Below are 20,794 nucleotides of genomic sequence, written 5' to 3'. Positions count from 1 at the left end.
TCAGATATTATTTCCTTTACATATTCTTTTGTGAAAGTGTAGATATGTACAAACTTTTCAGACCTTCTCAGCTTACTCTTTTGCTGCATCTTTTGCTGCATCACACAGAACAAGGGACAGGTCTACCAGCTAAAGGACATGCTCAAAAAAGTCCTCAAAAATCCCTTCATTTTTAAAGAACATTAGATTTTCTCTCTTATGGATGAGTTCTTCAGAGTCTTTTTTTCTTTTGTTAGCTACCCTGCTGAAAGCCACTGCAGGTAGACAGTGGTTCCTGGGGAAATAACAGGTATTTTTACTTCAGCAGAGGTGCTGCAAATCAGTCTGAAAGCCAACAGAATAAAAACACTGGTAACATACAATGTTCAAATTAAGATAAAAATGTATCTTCATAATAAGCGCATTGTCCGTTTTTAAAATTCATACTAATCCATTTTAATAATCTGTGTATCCTAAAACAGCAGAAAAAAAAGCTTAAAGCACATGGTGCACAAGGATAAAAAAAATCTGGGGAGAATAATATACCAATTAAATCTCACATAACTTGTTTAATTGCTAATTGAGGGCAAGGTGAGGAAAGATTGGTATTTAGTTGATTAAAACATCTGCTTCAAACAAGCCATTTGAAGTTATCACAGAACTATTTCAACCGGAGATGAAAGGACCCCTGGAAGCACCTTGGAGGCCATTCTGCAAATCCAAACCATGACAGCTATCTCCTAATGGAGCTGTATTGGTCTCTTTCTTTCTCTTCCCCTCTCACAGAAATTTTCAATAGAAAGAGTGGCTCTTCAGCATTTGCTCTAATTGAACAGCTCCTGATTAGGTTTGCAGCAAAGGGCAAGCAGCTGATCATGAGAACACATGGTGTACTGATTAGGAGACTGCTAAATCTGAACAGATTAAGGTGCAAGCAACAAGGATTACCAAGAAATTCACTGAAGGGAATATGCTTCCAGTGTTTCACTATTACAGTGTTTCACTGGCAAAAATAGTATGTCAGTGAATAAACTGGACTATTCAGAGTAATTTAAGACATTTTGATACATACTTTATTTCTTAAAAATCCAAAACATATGCTTTAAAATTGTATAGCCAAACTGAAAAAAAGTAGCAATTCCATGTTCTAAAATATATATTTATAAAATAATGCTATTATATTGGGATCAATACTTTTTAAAGTTGGGAAAATTAATTTTCTTGATGGCTTTTTGAAAAATCATACTTTATAGGGTCGCAGGGAAATTATCTAAGCATGTTAGGGTCTGAGTTAATTTCTTTATTTTTCCTGCTCTCTGGATAAGACCTCTAAGGGTGCAGAATGTCTCAGCAGTTTTAAAATGAAAATGCCTACCTCATACCAGACAGATATATAGGAGAAAGAGAAATTCTCCCTAAGTGTCTTAGAAAACAGTCAGTGTAATATCTAGAACATCTCAAAAATATTTTTGATCTCAATTCTGGGAAAGACTTTGGCCTTTAGCAATACAAACAGAGTGCATCTTGTGGTGAATAGACGTCAAAATCAAAAGTCTTCAGAAGATCTTCCAAAGCAGGGAAATTTCTTCTTTGACTTCTATCAGATGGGATTTGAGACACATGGTATAATCTACTGAGGAGAGGACTGTCATTTCTGGCTTTTAATAAAACCATAATCCTAAAGCAAATTTCCCCTGGAACAAGGCAAGGCACTACAGGTACTACTCCTTTTGCCTAAATGAGATACCTATCATGAAAGTCTCTGCCACAGTTAGTCACCTTGGAGTCTCCTTATAAGAGAAAAGTAAACTTTTAAGGCCTGCAATATATCTCTTCTAGCATAGACAGCTCCATTAGTCTTGAAAAGCACTTATCTTTCTCCACAGATAACAAATGAAGCCAAGATATATCAACGGTATCAGAAGGTGTCCTCTCCATGATAAACAGATGCCACACACACAGAGATATCGTACAGCACATTAAAACATGTGTTGCATGGTCAGTGGAAGCCTGGACCTTAAGTCTTCTGCAGCCAAAGGTGAAACAAGCATCAGTGCCAGGGAAGAAACAGTTATACTCAACAGTCTTTGTACAAAGCTTGCTAATAAATTATACTTATTGAAGTATTTCTTATCTTGTAAAGAAATGGTGAACATTAGGGGGGTTAGTATTAAATTTCAGTGCTGAAAGAGAAGCCCTAGAACAATGATAAAAACTTCAAAATGACTGAATTGAAAAACATAAAAGCATGAAGACAAAGAGGGACTGACACAGTCGACAGTCATTGAAACAGCTTTAAGAAGACTTCTAGAGACTATTGAGGTGAGTGACATAAAAGGACATAGATTTAGTTCTACTGAATTGTAGAAATTATGCACCAGGGAAATTTAGGGTAGGAAGTGCCACAGAGGCAAACTGGGGAGGACTTGAAAAGTTCTGCTTTGATAAAATGTCTTTCACTAACCACAAACCAGTAAAAGATTGCTGAAAAATCCAATGGAAGAAAATCATCAGCAAGGGAATACATCAGTGGACTATGTTTGTTGTAAGGGAAACCTGGGATATTTCTAAATCTAGGCTGTGAACTCAGCACCTTGAGCAGATATTATCTGGTGCAACACAGAACCTCCTGATACTCATACCTATGGCTGTAATGAATGATGAAAAATATTCCTGCAAATTTTGTAAGATATTTAATAATTCATGTCAAAACCTCAGTCTTAGAACCAGAAAAACATCCAGTTCTAAAAATCAGAAAATACCACAACTAAAAATAAAATATTAATTATTAGTTGAAAAATTACTGTTCAGATAGTGAGGAGGGTGGGCACTTTCATTTGAAGACAGCATTGTAGTAGACACTAGTCAGTTTCCATTTAGCACATATTCGGTGTAACAATATAACTTTTTTTCATACTCACCAACAATTTCACTTGGCTCCTTATTGTAAAGTTTTTTGTTCCAGTAAAGAAGTCTGAGAAAAGGAAAGGAGACCAAAACAACAAGGCAGATACCCAAAAACATATGCCCTGTGAAAGCTGCAAAATCCAATCCCTAAAAATAAAAACAAAAACCTAAATTAAAAATCACTTATTTTTCTATATTACCTACAGGGAAAATCATTCAGCTTTATGTACATCAACAATCAATAATAAATATAAAGCGATATAGTAAGTTCCAAGTACAGTATCTGCTGTATTTCATCTGTTTCAAGGAGACAAGCCACATTAAAATTTAATTCAAAGAACTAAAATATTGCATTACAAGTTACTCTGAAACACATCTAGTGTTCCTGAAATGTACAGTAAAAAACCCCAAACTGAATCATTAACTTTTACTTCTCACTTAAATCACTGTAAATTCATTTCAAATTACTCAAAGTCTCAGAAATAGTTGAATTTTAATTACCAGATTTGTTTTAAACTGGTGAAAACAGAAGTGCTTACAATAATTCTAGTTGAACCATTCTTCTAAAATGAAAGTATTATATGTCAATATTGTGTTTATTCTTCTTTCTGGTTAATAAATGAACACATTTCTTTATATTTTGCACAATGAAACCTTTTAATGAAGGGGTTTTAAAAAAAGGTTAAGCAGAATGTATTAAAAGGCTGAACATATTAATTGCTTTCAAGCAATGAGGATGAACAGTGACAGCTTGTCTTAAAACTTTGAAGTTCACCGTGCTGTGTGTAGGACATTGGACTAGATGCCCTCTAGAGTCCCTTTCAATTGAGTTATTGCATTTTTCCATATTGCACACATTGAAGTGGATCAGGGTTAGCCTTTGGGCTGGGCTTTTCTGAAGCAGCCGTGACTCGCCTTTCCAAAAGAAGTTACCCATGAAGCGCCAAGGAGGATCACATCCAAGCAGTCTGGTAGGAGGGAACTGTTTTATATCCAAAAGACAGAAGCTGTCTGAACTGGTGATCCCAGCAGAGCAGACCTGGAATAAAGCATGGCTCAAGCCCTGGATAGCACAGATTTTCCCAGATGAATTTTCAGAGCACCCACCACTGATATCACAGAGATGCTGGAAAGTTAGTTGATTGTAGGATCTCCCTGTGACACACCACTATGTCTCTATTGTTCCCTGATTTTTAACTATGAGTTTCCTATAGGTCCTTTGGTAATTCCAATGAATACTAAAAACCGCTTCCCTTGTAGTATCAGCAACAGCTGATACTACCTGCAGTGTGTTAAGACTGTTGGGAACTTACTGCTTTAAATGTGTGTTCTTCTATATTGTCAAATGCTAAAAGAATTTATGTGGAAATTTCCTAGTTGAAATGTCTCTGGTTCAAAAAAAGGAAAAAAAAAGTGTCTCTATTGCACCACAGGGCGTAATAAAAAGACACATAACACAAGAAACTGATGACAGTCATAAAGAACTTTCATGGCCAGATAAAGATTGGTGCTCTTTGGCAAAAAAAATCCATAGCTTACAGACAGTCAAATAAATCTCAAACCATAAATATGCAGACCTAGGATTAGAATTTGATCCTATTAATATACAGGTTTAAGCTTCCTGAGGTAATGTCATCCCTACTTGCTATTTAATAGAAGATTCCTTGACTCTTCTACTCTCCAAACACTGAAAGGTGAAACTGTACCTGTCCATTCACTGGCCTTTTGCTGTAACTTAGCTACAGCCATTGGTTTTACAAAAGCAGAAGGAAGACTCTTCAGGAATTGGAATGAGATTATTTTAAGAATTGGACAGAAAAAAGTGACACCACAAAGAAGAGTAATGTACCTTCATTCAGTTTGCCTACAAAATAGGTCAGCCACTTAGGTGTCTGACATCTCTGTAAGACAGTTTTTACAAATCAGTTTTTACACAGATTGGCCTCTGGGCATCAAGTTAAGATTCAGAGCTACAGGAGACATTTCTATGAGGGATGAAAACAACATTCATAACTCTAGGAAATTTACAAATGAATAAAAAAAGGATTCCTGCAAAGGCTCAGTGTTTGTGATACCAGCCCCCAAAGTCTATAAACTCCATTTTCCTTGTGTTTATTTCCTTAATGAAAACCACTGACAATAAATTGACAATAAATATATCTAAATATAAATATATCTAAATCTAAATATAAATCTATCTGAACCCATCTATATAGGGGTTACCTCTAAGATTATAACCAAAAAGAAAGATCATAAACTTTTGGCCAGAAAAATAAGGACTTTAAACCTCAAAAGCTGAACTGGCTTTAGTTCAGAAATTTTCCAACTTTGACAGTGTGCCATTAACAAGTCAGGAAGTTTCAAAATCATTATTCAGTTTTGTATGGTCTCTAAAATGGCAAAGAGAGGTAGGAAGCCAAAATTATTTAAGCAGTAAAAACACTGAAGCTACACCAGACAAAATAGAAATGCCTAAACCTGATTGGAAAAAAGAACTATCCTCTGAAAGAAAAACTACTGGAAAACAGGTGGCTGAAGAGCAATAAAGTAGTTAGGAGTGGTCAGATTATACTGAATTACCAGAATGAATAAAATTACTTTTGCAGACTAGTTTTACAAAAAAGCAGTGGAGATGAAACTTTTCTTAGGCTGGCCAGCTACCAGGCCAACTACGATGGTAGAAATTCTCAGTAGAAATACACAGAAATAAAGATGAATGTTAAAGTAGGAAGTAAAAAAAGACAAATAGAAACCAAATGAATTCTTGGTTCCCCTCAAGTTTAAATATGTGATGTCTTCGTCACATATTAAAGGATCTTGACTTTAAGGAAGTAGCTTATTGCAAGTAAACACAAATACAAAAAGTCGCTTGCCTTTATATTTTTTATTATCACACCTGTTTCAAGGGGAAAAAAAATTGTGTCTGGTTCCTGAAATGCTACAATGCAGAGGCTTCTCAAAAAATACAGCACAAGAAACACATCACTTGAAACCCACAAAATTCATTTCTGATGAAGAAAATCACCTCAACCTGGAAGGCAAACTAAAATGCTGAGGGTAAGAAGGAGGTCTCAGATCTGACTCATAGTTGAAAGGAATTGAAATGAGATAGAGACAACAATACCATGGGAAAAAAGTCAGGATCAACACAGCTTCATGACATAAGAGGTGACGTAGATAAGCCTTGAAAGTGATTTGCAGACACCATCACAAGAAGAAAAAAATTTCTACTAGATTTTTTGCCATCCTATCCAAGAGCTTACCCAAACTTTTCAGAGGGAATAGCTGGGCCGAGATTCAGGATTTTGTTAAAGTTCATAATATCAGCACATATCTCTTTCATATCTCTGAGATCCCTGGTGATAAAGAAAACATTCTGCTCTGCTCCTACTGCAGAACAGCTTTCCAATTCAGCTGAAACAAATTGTTTTCTAACATGTAGTGTGCCTATTTCAGGACAGAGCTTGCATGACAGGATTGTTGGTGATAATGCGAGACTGGAGTCAGTTCTCTTCCCATCCCTTGCTCCTGGCTTTCCTCCCCATTACCTCCTTGCATTGATCCACAAGAGACAGTGAATGAAAATGAATTCTGATGATCACTAGCCTTTGACAGCTGATGCCCTGTAGCCATGAGGACTACCAAGTGCACTACTTTTTATGGCTGATATCAAAAAGGCTGAAATACAATGAAATACAGGCAGCTGCCCTCCCTGATGCTTTGGGCTGGGTGCTTGGCACCAGCCTCTCTGCAACACAGGCAATGTGTTTTCAGGGAAAAAGAAGGCTGATTTCACACCAGGCATTGTCAGATAGCTGGTAGCCAGCTGGCAGCCTCTTGGGGAACTTTAAGAGACTGAAGGGTTTTCACTGTACCATAGATACCATGGATGCAGCAGAGGATACCAAGGTCATGGCACAGTTGCTTCATCAGTCGCCCCTGTTCCTTTTCCCACACCCCAGAAAGGACAGGCAACATCTCCACAGAGCCTACATTCATACCCTTTGTGGCTGTGGATAGCACATTTTATACATCCTGAGTCTTCTGCGCTGCAGGATTCAGCATTGTAAAAAAGCATTAAAGTGCTCCCCATGTCTCCTGCATACAACAAAAAGTCATTTTCACAAAGATTTTCTTTTCCTGCACAATAGACTGGAATAGAATCGACATGCACAATAGGCAAGAAATATTTTTCTTCAGGAGATTTCAGTCTACAAGATAAATACAAAACATGTTTCAAATGTCCCTTACTTGAGGCTATGATGATTGTGTCAAATTCTTCCTGTTCCCCAGTCAGGAGAAAATCTAAAGATTTTGTTTTAGCAAGACAACAGCCTAAAGGTTCCGCTGCCTACAGATTCAGAGCTGAAACAGAGTGGACATCTTTCCTTGGTTTATAGTTTAAAATGCAGAGTCAAATATATCAATTTCATATTAGGAGGAAGTATCATATTGTTTTCCTAAAATTCTAGCTTTCCATCATCTTGATTATTATTTTTTTCATTGCTTCTGGAGATGTGAAATTAAATTCTAGTGTTTCAGACCTCTCCACAAGAAATCTGCCTATTTAGAGCAATGAGAAAGCAAAAATTATAGCTATGAGCTGCGATCTGGGGAGCAGCAAGTACTGTGTTTCTAGCCAGAATGCCCTTTACTTAATATTTTAAAACTAATAAAATGAAGAAGAGCAAGAGTAATTTATTATTTCTATACTGTCTTAAACACCTCGTCTGGCTGAGTGACTGAGATCTGCATTGTCTCTCATGGGAGCTGTTCATGATGTCACTGAGCCAGAAATCACTGATGGTGTAACCCAGTTACATGAAGATAATGTTTATTTGAGATGCTGAACCTCTTTTTTTGTGTTACTTTACGCTGTTTAATGATTACTACATGCATAGATGGTAAAAATTCTGAAATCAGATGTAAGCCCGTACATTTTAGTTCATGCACTTTCCAGAATTGTGTTTTTTTCTCCTGAGAAAAGGAATCAATCAAACATCAACTGAAGGGGTTGAGTTCTACAAATTGATTAAAAGTTTTTACAAGCTCGTATCCAGTAAACTAAACAAAAATAGCCTACTAAACTATGGGAATACATTTTACCAGTGCTTGAAATATCTTCAAAGCCTCATATATAGCATTTCCTCTTCTTTTTTTCAAGAAGTACCTACTTTCATTCATAAATTTTTTTGGTATCACAATTTTTCATTAAATATAACCAACTAACATCAAATCGTGCTATATTCCATCATGAAGGCTGAAAGTCTCTAAAAGGCAACACAAGAAAACCTTATGTCTGTCAATTTCCCAGGAAATTCCTGTTAAATGGCAGGAATAATTCTGAGTGGTATGCTGAAACCCTCAAATCCTCATCAGACATCAGATTACACAGCACAAGCTTTATCACATGCTAACAATATCAGTAAATAAAGGGATATAACCCAATGGCTAGCATATGCCAAAACTGCTTTTGCTGTTATCATTACATCTTTTGTGCAGATTTAGCTCGGACACACCAGTGCACCTGTTCACTATCACTATGTTTACAGCATCATTTTGCTCTGGAGACCTATTTGCCATTCATTCTTTAAAGGAGAATGTTCTGAATGTGTGAAACCCCGTGCTTCGAGCACAGCAACTTCTGATCTCAAAGGTGTGTTTGTAGGAGTTTGTGAAGTTCCCAAATACAGAAGATTTGCTGTCCAACCCTTCTGAGAGCAAGGACCATATCCAGTTGGTTCATGCTCTATTGTGCATATAAACATGGAGTTCCTAAAGTCTGCAGCCCATATTTCTTCAAAATAAAAATAAAATTTTGTTAACAGTAGCCATTCTGTAGCAGCACTCTGAAGACAATAAAACATTAAAAATGTTTTCTATTCACTAAACAAGTTTTCCATTTGCTCTTTTCCTAAAATCAAAACATAAATGCTGTTTTGTGAAAATTCTTCCAACTCCAACTAAGAACAACCAAGAGCACAACAAATCTTCCTCTCCTATTATGCAAATGTTCCACTGATTCCAGTCATGATGGTAGAGAATATGTCAGGATTATAAATTAACAACAGCTACAAAGAAAATATCCTTTTGAGATTCATTTGCATCTCAAGACAAGTAAAGTGACTTATTGCTACATTTTAATGAGCAAAATGTTACAAAAATCTTATTTATTCAAACATGGTTTAAATAAAATAGTTTTAATATGATGTGATTTTTCCCCAGAAGCTAGGGAGAAAAGTCTCTCCAGCATCAGTATAAACAGAAAGTAAAGCATTTCTAACACTGTAACCAGATAACAGCACCCAAAGTAACTAGGCTGCGTCTCATTTCATATTGATGTAAAAGCCAAGCTTTCCTACAAAAGTCTAAACTTGCATAGTATTTTACTTTTATACTTTCAGAGGTTGATGTAAAGCAGTAAAAGTTCAGGAAGACTGGTAAAATTCTCCTCCTGATAGCATCTAAATAAAGTAGAAAGCCAAATCATCTACATAGGACAGCTCAATATTCAACTTCCTGCAGGGGCAGTTGTCCAAGTACTCCTGTACTTACTGTGCAAAAATGACACTGAGAATGAAGTACAAGTGAATGAAAAGAAGAATTTTAATAAAAATATCAAGTGGAAAAAAATTCTAGAATTCCTACAATGTCCAAAAACTTGACATAATGCTAAAAAGAGGTAGAAACCAAGTATTTAACCAAGTATTTTCTATAGAAACCACCATAATAGAAACTATAACATATACTGCATGAAGGAGTGTTTCTAAGATGTCACTAATGCATAAGAACTTTTACCTCTGAAACAGCTTAAAAAAAAAAAAAAAAAAAGGAATAAAATAAATTTTACTTGGTACTAATGTAGTAGGCTCCCCATGCATTCTAGACACAGAATTGTGCTAGCTCATGTAACCCTTCTGCGCAGCACCCTTTACTAGAAGTAGTTTTAGAAACAAGACAGCAATCTCTAATTTCTCCTTCTGATCAAAAGAGAGCATGCTGAAGCAGGTGGACAAAATTAGGATTGCAGCTATTAGTTCAACAGCTTGGACTGTAAGAGGCCAGATGGTCCAGTTCATTCTCTGACCTCTCTCTTGGCTTTATCCAGTTACCCCGGCCAGCACACTCTCTGGCAAATCTCCTTTAGAAGGGGTGAGCCCTAAGCAGTGAGGACATATCCCAGACCACGACACTCTGTTTCAGGACCAAGGATAGGTCTTTGACCCTCTTTTAATTATATGCATAGCTACAACAACTGAGACTATAGAAAAGAAGCAGCGTCAATTCTGTGGCCCTGTGTTGAACCTGATCTATTTCACTACATTCTTATTTCTGTGATGAAGCAGAAGATCTGAAAATAATCCAGACTGAAAACATCTGGAAAGATTTTTGTGCTTGTTTCAGATACAGAATTTGCTATAATGTCATATTTGCCAGGGTCTTTATACATCTGAGTCCTCCTAAAAATACCAATAGCTCAAACAAGAAAAATGTAACATGGTTACATTTCAATTGCAATTGCTTAATTATCTCCCATGTTTATAGCCACTTCCGAAGGTTCTACAGAAATTATGAGTTTCTGAGTATTTAGGAAAATGGCCTGCATGGCAAGTGCAAATTATTCTCTTTTAGATCAGAAGTTTTAAGTAGGTGCACAGATTTCATATCTAAAATTCAAAACTTAGCTATCAAGTTCTCAGCTAACAATAAATATTACAGTCTGCAAAGTCGCCATCCAAACTAGCCAACTGCAGTACATTTCAAACATTTTGATGGCAAACATTCAGTTTATTAAATGCTATGAACTTTCAAAGACCTTTCCAGCCTGGACAGTACTTAATTAATTTGAGTGCATTCAGTTAATCGGAAGAGGTCTTTCTTTCACGGAGCAATAGAAACAGAAGTGACTCCAAATGGAAAAAAAACCCCAAACCATAAACTTAGGATTTTATACTACAATTCCCTCATCCACTTGCACAGTTGTTTTTACACTAGCTCAATTAACACTAAATTTCTCTAGAATTTTTTTTTTTTGGTGGGGGGGGTGGGGTATGACACCTGGCCAAAACAGAAAGCTCATCCCTGGTGTCCTTATAGATGTGCCCATCATATTTCTGCCCCTTCCATGGCACTGCTTGTTGGTGAGGAGAAGGCCAGATCTGCCCCATGCCAGGAGGGGGCTGCCCCTTGTATCCTGAGCAGATTGTCTCCCTGCTGCCCCAAGGAAAGGGGATGGGAGACAGTGCCAGAGGCAGAAGGAAGACTTGATGCCCTCATGTTCAGGAGTAGCAGGGATAGCTGAAAGCACAGAAAACTCAGCAAATTCAGGTCCATGCTGATGCTGAGGGCTGCAAACACTTGCCAGCAGTGCCATAGCCACTCTACAGGGCAGAGAGAGCCATGTGGGTGGGAAGAAACAGTGAGACTGAGATGCTCCTGCTGGGTTGTTCATGTCCCGCAGTCACACCCAGCACCAGCCACCATAGCTTTCCCTTTGGCACCAGGCATCCAGCAAACAATAGGAGAGCCAAGAGTTTGAAGGTAAAATCTGTCTCTGCAGCCTGGAGATAGCAAAATGTTGTCAGGATGGGAGCCAGCTGCAGCCTGTGCTGCACAGGAGAAGCACCCACTCCCCTTTCTCACCCCACATCCCCTTGGGCTGTGCTTGAAGGATAAAGGGCCTCATGTGTGTCATGGCTCTACTGGGGCAAAGCAGCCTCTCTGTAAAATGTCAAATTGTCTCATATTTAACCTTTGAGAGAAAACCTATACTGAAAAAATGGATGGATTTTCATCTTCATTTTCACGTTTTTGGTTTTTTGCAACTTGTTGCCCTGTCGGCAGCCCCCGGTTGTTCTGCTTCTTTCCTCACTTTGCCATTGATAAGCAAATCCTCACCAACAACAAAAAGAGGAAACTGGTATTCTCAGTCCAGATCAAAAAGTCTATTATTCATCACTATTTTGTCCCCAAAAGATCACTCTCTTCTGTCTGATAATCCTACTAAAAAAGAAGTAGCATGGTAAAAAAAGTCGATTGTGTTCTGTTTATATGGCTGTCTGGGGGAAGAGAAAGATCAACATTGCATAAGTCAACACCACTACTTAATTTTAGTAGCCAAACAACTGCAGTACATACCCTCTTCCTCAGCTCCTGCTTTGAAACAATAATCACATTTGGAGGATCCCCAACAGCAGTGGCAGCCCCCCCAATATTTGTGAAGATTACTTCCGCAATCAGGACGTGCCTAGGATCAAGATTAAGTACTTCACAGAGCCTGCAGTGTAAAGATAATGAAATTAACTTCTTATCCCATGGATAAATTACCTTCAATGTTAAAATGCACAAAATTTACAAAATGCAGTCATTTCACAGACAAATGGTAGGATTTGAAACATAATGTGTCAGTGAATGCTATGTTAAAGCATTTATTGTGCTAGAGTAATTATAACAATGTATATGAAAATTTGTATATTTTCTCTACATTTAAAATGCAGTTATTAATGCCTACAAAATTGATGCATTTTTAAAAGCATTTAATTACAAGTAGTCAACTATTACAAGAATTGGACTACATAGAAAATAGCATTTCAAATTTTCCGTGTGATACAGCTTCTGAAACCATGGTCCTTAAGCTGCACTGACCTGTGGAAAACTATTCTGGTCAACCACAAGCTTTGCACTCAGCAACAGTGATTAACTTTCTTATGGGAAGTAGTGGCAGAGGATTGTGCAGGCTGTTTATTAGCCATGAATCATCTATTAGAGACTTCAGCTTTCAGGCTAGGTTTATTCAGTTTATTCTGTTCCTATTTTCCTCCTTCTCTAAAGCTTGATCATGAGTATTTCTATTTGGGATGAAACAAGAGCAGAAAATACACATTCCTTATGGTTAAAAAATTCTCAAAATGTTTTTAGCAGTTCAAGTATATTTAATACTTCTTTAGTAGGATGCTGCTTTGATAAGAAAAAGTAAATTGCTTCTTTAATAAGAAGCACGTTAAAGTGCTCTGACAAACACAGAGGTTGACTCAGTAACCCCATGATCCGTTGGAACTCAGAGCCCACTTACACAGAGTAATCTTCACACAGATTACATTTACGCACACACCCGCGTAATCCTCTCTGTCCTGAAGTATGTGTTTGACTTTAAACTTGGGCTCTGGTAATAAAAGCTGAAAGTTAAAGTCACACCTAAGAACTTTGGAGTAAGAAACAGCTGCTTTCTTCCTCGCAACTTATCAAAAGGTTGCTCCAGAATGTAAGGGTGGAGGTCACACTTAAATTATTGTCCCCTATATCTCATAGTAGATGGGGGAAAGAGTGTGCAGGAAGAATGCTTTCTCACTGCAATGCTCTCACACACTTCCCCGAAAGAAGAGTTGAACTTCACTGTTTAGCCTAAGTCTGTGTTATTAAAACCTATATTTCAAAGAGAAAAGAGTATTGCAAAAATGCTTAACCTGATTCACTTACACTATCACCAAGAGTGTCAATTTAAAACTCGGAAAAAACAGTGTCATATGGCATATGTCAACACATAAAAACTGTGGAAAATAATAACTGTGCAAAAATACACTATTTCCTCAGAAGCATGAAATCATTCAGTTAAAGGGTACTTTGTATTACTACTGGTCCAAATGTATCCATTGTGGTACAAGACCACAATTCTACATGCAATTTTGACTCCATTGCGCCTTGATTTCCAAGTATTTCCAAATATAAGCTAAAGTTTTCTTTAGTGATTTTTTCTTTCTGATGGACCTAGTGGTATTTCTCAAAAGGCTAAGCCCAAAGTACAAAACCATCAGAACATCTTAGCTAGATGGCATGATCACAGTTCCTCAGTTTACTTATCCCGGTTATATAATTCCTCATGTGTAAACACATTAGCCTTTTCCACTTCCCAATAACAAAGTATCTTGAAAATATGCAACAGCTTAAAGGAGGTAGTCATTACTTTTTTTAGCAGGTTACTACAAAATGCAGAGTGAAACAAGTATCATGTTTTAGGCCTTATCACAGGAAATATAAACACTAATGTTCGCAGAGTCAGTACGAATTTCCTCAAGCTTTATCTCCATGGCAATGGAGACTGCACAGTGCAACACAGTGAAGCTGTAGACAATGGCAGTAAGATAAAAAAGAAAATGACCCCCAGCATGAAGCTTTTTGAAGTAGGCAATTATTTGGTTTCAGTAGGTGAGATAAAATTTTATTTTAGTTTTGATAGTGATTCAAATACAAATGTTTCCCACTGAGCTTCCCTTCTTCAGTATTTCAGGCTCATTTAGTATAAAACAAAAGGACTTATTATATATTTAGTACAAAAGTCCATTACTTAAAGGTGCCTAAAAAAGGCAGAGGCTCTCCCTTCACAAGGATCCACATGGAGAAGACAAGAGGCAGCAAGTGCAAGGGAGAGATTTCACCTCAACATAAGAAAAACAATTTATGGTGAAAACAGTTAACCACTGGAAAAACCTCCCCAGGGATGTGGTAGAGTCCCCATCACTGGAGGTTTCCAAGATGTAATTGAAGAGAGTGCCAGATAATCTCGTCGCTTCCTTTTCCATGAAAGGTTGGAACAGATGGCCTTTTGAGGTCCCTTCAACCTGGACTATTCTAGGATTCTTTGAAAACAGAATAAATGTTACTGTAGCTCTGACTGTGAAAAGCTTTTTATGCTACATTGACTTCTGGATTTCAATCCATTCCCAAATTATATTTATCCAAAATATTCTGTAGCACAGCTAAAGAAAACTTGGTGTTTAATAGCTCCAGTGCTGCTTACTGCTAGAAATGCAATTATTGATTAGGGTATGGCAAAGCCACCTCTTTAAAATATAATCAGACAGAAGACAAATGGAGCTTTCATTCACCAGCTGTTTCCAGTCTAGAATAAATTTCACTTGCAAAATTGGGTTTTACTGCTTTTACTGCATTTTAAATAGGGGGCACATCTTAATAGAATTTTGTGTATTTTAATGAGATAATGACTGCAAGCATTACATCTCTCAGAATCGTTTCTAAAATACACTAGATCTTTCCAAAACTGAACTGGATTAAACAGATTTGCCTGACCAGACATAGGTTAAATTCAGGTTAAACAGTAATTTATAAGCCCACACTGATTAAATGTAGTTGCATATAACATGTTATTAATTTACAGAAATCTGAAGTAATTAAATTCATGGTTGTCTGCTCAAAGTTCCAAATATCTAATCTCAAACTGTGCAATTAACCAGTAGCCATCCCAATGACATGATCACCAACAGTAATAAAATTCAAATTCTCATATTCAAGAAAAAGCTGTTGGATGAAATATGGACCTTTTAAAAATTTGTCACTAATATTAGAAGGGACAAAAATTACTATCTAAAATTGTATATAAATATCAGCCAGCAAAGCATAAAGCAGCTTTAATTTTAAAATTCTGTCTGCTTTACAGGAAAAAAAAATTCACCTACCAGGGAGCATTTGGTGCAATATGCTATTGCCATTGAGATATGAAGACAAACCAGAACAGTTAGCTGTCAAGGCAGTGTTCACAGGTTTCAGATATGTGCTCAGTATTAATGCAAAGGCAAAAGGCAACCCAACCCTCTGAAAGTGATAGTGCTAGCTTTTTATTCTACTATAATAAGAGTATTTGAAGTTCTAATTCCCATTTAAATGATTAAGAAAGCCTCCAAACAAGTATTTTACAGACATGTCTACTACTGATTGCTGGCTATAAAAGACCAAGTCCAAATCCACAACAATAAAATACCTTATGGTTACTGGAGTAAAGAGCAGCATAGTCGTAACATTGTCCAAAAATGCAGAAAGAATTGCAGCAATAAGGCACAGAAGCGTAATCATGGCCCACACCTTGCCTCGAGAGAACCGATAAGCCTAGGATAAAGAAACAGAAGCAAAATTAATGGACTACATCACTCCAGCTTAGATTTCAAAAAAATTCTAGATAAAACAACTTGATCAAAGTTGAGCGACAATGAGCTCAGAGCATTTACTATTCCTTCACTATTACTCCAACAGAACCCTCTCCAATACTAAGTAATTTGGCAAAAAAATAATTGATGGCAGTGGGCAAACAATCCCATCATGCAAACAAATAAACAAGTCTAAAGAAGCACCATGCTCTGTTGCTAGTCACAAAGGAGGTCTGTGGCAGGAGAAGAGATGAGCCTCCATCTTGTGCCTGCATGCCCAGGTGGACTAACAGGGTTTAGACCTCCCTTCCTCTCCACACCTCTCCACACATTCCCCATCCTCAGAGCAGCATTGCTGGAGTGAGTCCAGAAGAGGGCCAAAAACATGACCAAAACACTGGAGCACCTCTCCTATGAGAGCAGGCTGAAACAGATCTACATTATTCAGCCTGGCAAAGAGAAGGTTCCAGGCTCATCTTAAAGCACCTTTCAGCATCTAAAGAGGGACAATAAGACAGCTGCAGGGGGAGACTTTTGGCAAGGATATGTAGTGATAGGACAAGAGGGATTTGCTTTAAACTGAGAGAGTAGGCTTAGATTAGATATTAGTTAGAAATTCTTTACTGTGAGGGTGGTGAGATTACAACTGGTTACCCAGAGAAGCATTGGATGCCCCATCCCTGGAAGTGTTGAAGTCCAGGCTGGATGGGTTTTTAAGAAACCTGCTCTAGTGGAAGGTGTCCTTGCCCATGGCAGGGGGATTGGAACAAGATTATTAAGATTTCTTCCAACCCAAACCACTCTCTAATTCTATGAATTACACTTTTCATGTAAATTTTTTGCTCTGCTACTGTGCAAAGGTCTGTGGCCACTTTTCATATGTGGTCATAAAGTTAATGATAATTCCCTGCCCCACTGCCAGGCATAAATAGAGAGTTCAGCTACAGCAGAACTGCAGTTCTGGAGAAATCGGTGAAATACTCAGCCTAATAGTGTCCAAATGCTTGTGTACCCTACTGCGGACCTTTAACATTCTCCTGTAGAAAGAGAACTGCATTAAGGGCTTCCTTTCAACCAAAAAGGATTTTTCCAGTATTACAACATGACCACTGTCATTTCTAATATGATAAGCATTCACTGACCTTAGAAGGGCTCCCTCTTTAAAGATCATGCTTGGTGTGACAAATTTGAATAAATACTAACTTGATAAATCTAGAAATACTTATAAGTACCAAATAAACCCACCTTTACTGCACAGTAGTCAAAGAATCCAGTCTCTGAAAATATGGCCACCAAAACCATCTGCCAAAAGATGAGGAAAAATCTAATCACTTGGAACAGATATATAAAAGTAATTGAATTATTACTCAAAACTAAAGCAAAGCAGTTTGTGATACTGACAAATGGACTTCTTATCTGTCACAACTTTGAGAATCTAATCACCCTTATATTAGAATATCCACTAGAGCTGCCAGATATCTCTAGTTAATGCATCATATGGTGAAATATACTTCTCAACATAAGCAGTCTGTAAGTGTCATACGAGTCTGGTTGAATTTTATTTGTAGTGATTAAGTGGGCATCATACATTAAGTACTCAAAGTATCTCCTTTATATTATTAATCAAGAAGAACCAATAAGTGTATTTGCTCTCTGCAGTAATACTCTACAGAGCACAGAAGATAATGGCTTCAAGAAATGCTTGCATTTTCCCACATCTGGGAGGTCTCCTGTCCTTCTGTCTTTGCTCTAAACAGAATTTGGGTTTTTTTGCTTTCGTTTTCTGTGGGGAATGCAAGGAGCAAGGACCAGTGTCAGGAAATAAGAAAAGCTCAGAATGGAAACAGATAATTGTAATTCTGTCTCTGTATATTGTATATTTTGTGTTAGAGTCTAATAGCACTTGGACAATGCTTTTTACCACAAATAGCTCCAGGCAAAGTGATTAAAATAATGTATGATTAAAATCTCATCAGATATTCTCCATTTCTGGCTTGCTTTTTTGTAGCTTCAGACAAAACAGTGAGACAGGAAACATCTCTTCCAGCAGAGTGTGTTTGAGGAAGGCTTTGAATAAACAAAATTAAAAAGAAAAATGAGAGTGATAATACTTGGCCCTTAAACAGGTTTTTGTTTATAAATCCCAAGGATGTTTTTAGCATGTTGTCAATACAATTTCACAGATTTAAAAAAAAATAGAAAAGGATCAACATTTCAAAAGACTCTTTCAGAGGTCTGATCCTCATCCTTTTTGGCAAATTCCTTAAGCCACAAATGTTCGTCATAAGTTGTCTGAGTAAAGCATAATTAACAAAATGTTCTAAAAGGAAACATCTCTATACTGAATGCGATTATTTTGGCACATTTAAAGCAAAAGATACATTTTAGTTACCATTCCAAACAATAATGCCAGTGTCTCATAGTCAATCCACTCCACCACTTTGACCATACTTGGCCTCTGCAATCAAAAAACACAATTACAAGCGAATGCCACCTAACTTGTATTAGCTATGACTTATAAACTCCAATTAATAGATGAACTATTTAAATAAATGTGATAGAAATTAATAAGTGCTCCTACAAGCTAAAAAAAGGGGTCTTTATTATTGCTATTACTATTATTATTTTTATTACTAATTCAAAGTACTGCTGGCATCCTAATTTGGTCATTATCAGGCTATTGGTTGGTCTAGTTGTTCCTTACTTAACATTACAGAAATAAAAGATAACCAAATTACATGGCTCACTGCAGTTCCCCTTTTGGTAAAAGAACAAAAGCATACCACTTCACCTGTGAACAAACCGGAGGCTATTAAAGGGAACATAGTAATGATGTGGTTATGAGAACAACCGAGAAAATCAATCTGATGTGTGACTATATATCAACGAAGAGTAAGCAGCAGGCAAAACAAAAGGGTTGGAACATGCAGGCATGAGGTGTAATTATTTAGGGTAGTATAAAGCAGTGTATTTCCATTTAGGTTTGCTTGGTAGCCTAACATTACTGAAAATAACAGTGTTAAACTAATGCTGGATTAAGCTGAAAATAGTTGCAGTCAACTTCCTGCAAATCAGAATAAAAAAGCATCAACTGGTGTTTTTGTACTCCCCTTGTCCGCACATTAGTCTGACCTCTTTTCCCACCCCAGTTTCTGTTCTACCATTTCTCTTTTTAAAAAAACACTGCTTTCCAATGTGCTCAGTTAGAACTGGGCAAAGATGGAAATTTATGATGCCTGACAGCACAGCCAGAGACAAAGGGAGCACTTACAGTTTGATAACTTACCTCCCCAACAATAGCTAAGGCGGCTAACGCGGCCAAAGCGCCCAGCATGGCTGCAAGGGTCCTGTGAACAATCTGCAACAAAGGGTAAGAATTGACCACAGATGACTCCAAGCATCTCCTTACTATTAAAAAGGAGGTGGGAAAAGGATAAAACCTCATGTACACAATTCTTTTCTTGCCTTGCTTGAGGGTTGTTTCTGACTAGAGGATGGTTAATTACTTTGCTATTAAAAAAAACAAACTGACCCACAAACAAAACCAAAACCCAAATGAAACAAAATTAAAAAATCAACCAACTAAAGCCTTGCCTGCGCAAATGCTGCTAGGAAGTCTCATCTCTAATATCCAGGTAGAGAAGGGACTTCAGCACCAGTTTCTTACATTTGCCAGTAGGTGACCCAAGAAGGAAAGCAATTCATCTTTCCTAACTTAAGGATCAAAAAGCCTTGTCCTGTGGGCTTCCCTTCACATCCCATGAAAAGAAGATGCGTGACCAGGAGGTGATCCATGTCATTCTTAGTAGGGGCTTGTTCAGCAAGCATGCCTTGAAAATGTGCTTTATTTCTCCAAGAACTCATCTGTAGTTATTTAATCCTCTATGTCGGGAAGATCACAGATCGTGTAAAATAACTCGGCTAAAGTAAGCATGTAATTAATGAAAATCACACTACAAAAGACTGAATTTAATTACCAGCTTTCACTATTAATGTGTTTAAATATTATTCCAACACAAGTTAAAATTATTGTTGAGAAAGAAATAAAAGAGTCTAGAAATATTTCATTTGCCTCCAATTTCATAAGAAATATTTTGCTGATAACAAATTATAGGATGAGAGCATCTCAAGGCTCTCCTCCATGTTTGTAAAGGAAAAGCAAAAAAGGAAAGATTTGGCTTTCTTTTTTCTCCTTGATTACAAATTTTTAATGGAAATGGTAAAAAACTACAGAATTTACAAAATTACTAGAAAAATAAATATATAAATTACTAACTCGAGTAAAAAAATTAGCTGTCACCTTCTCCTGTTTTCCTTAAAAATGCACTGAAGAGTAACCTATTCATGGTCACAAAGCAGGAGATCAGGCCAAGATTTTTACATCCTAATGACCTACTTGTTCAGAGCACAGATTACAGCTCCCACGAGTTCCTACAGAAATGTGTATGATAACCCATTGGATAATTTTTTGTTTCCTGTTTCAGTGCATTGATATGTAAGCACACATAAGGCCCTTCTGATTCTGCAAAGGTGGGGAGCATTTGATAACATTCCATAGCTCTTCTGGCTGGCAATCAGGTGCAGCAATTAGACCTTACAGCTCTCTCCAATAATAGCTGCCAAGCAGAGCTGTACATTAGGGAAGCGGCTCAGCTTCTTAGCAGAGCAAAGCTCAAGTGTAGGCTACAGGGAAATCCTCAGCTGTCCTCAAACCGAAGGTTTTCTCCTCATGCAATCCCCACCACGTTAGATGGCTCTTTTGCAGTTCTCAGAAAGATATGATAGGTTTTCTGAGATTTGTTTAGCTACAGATTTTTTGCATATTTCCATGTAAGCACTTTTGCTGTCACTGTTGTACGCTTAATTGCTCGCATTGAGTTGACTGCATTTTCAGTTTCCAAGAGTTTGCTGTCACCTATGGGTAAAGTTGGCTTTAATTTATGCATAAAGAAACTGAACAAATTAAGTCATCT

At 37.2% G+C, this 20,794-nt stretch overlaps 1 protein-coding gene across 4 annotated transcripts in view; it reads right to left on the bottom strand.

Moving 5' to 3' along the window:
• Positions 1 to 20,794, bottom strand: part of OCA2 (OCA2 melanosomal transmembrane protein) — a 186,293-nt gene that overhangs the window by 91,116 nt on the left and 74,383 nt on the right. For all 4 annotated transcript variants that reach the window (XM_038148622.1, XM_038148613.1, XM_038148627.1 and 1 more), the window contains 6 exons: positions 19,108 to 19,179; positions 18,214 to 18,279; positions 17,067 to 17,123; positions 15,659 to 15,783; positions 12,025 to 12,163; positions 2,901 to 3,033 (listed from right to left, as the gene is read on the bottom strand). In XM_038148622.1, coding sequence (XP_038004550.1) covers positions 2,901 to 3,033; positions 12,025 to 12,163; positions 15,659 to 15,783; positions 17,067 to 17,123; positions 18,214 to 18,279; positions 19,108 to 19,179 — 592 coding nt within the window. The remainder of the gene's footprint in view (positions 1 to 2,900; positions 3,034 to 12,024; positions 12,164 to 15,658; positions 15,784 to 17,066; positions 17,124 to 18,213; positions 18,280 to 19,107; positions 19,180 to 20,794) is intronic.

The sequence above is a fragment of the Motacilla alba genome, chromosome 1, assembly GCF_015832195.1.
Source record: "Motacilla alba alba isolate MOTALB_02 chromosome 1, Motacilla_alba_V1.0_pri, whole genome shotgun sequence".
In the NCBI taxonomy this organism is placed as follows: domain Eukaryota; kingdom Metazoa; phylum Chordata; class Aves; order Passeriformes; family Motacillidae; genus Motacilla; species Motacilla alba.
This window is presented reverse-complemented; position numbering and strand designations above follow the sequence as displayed.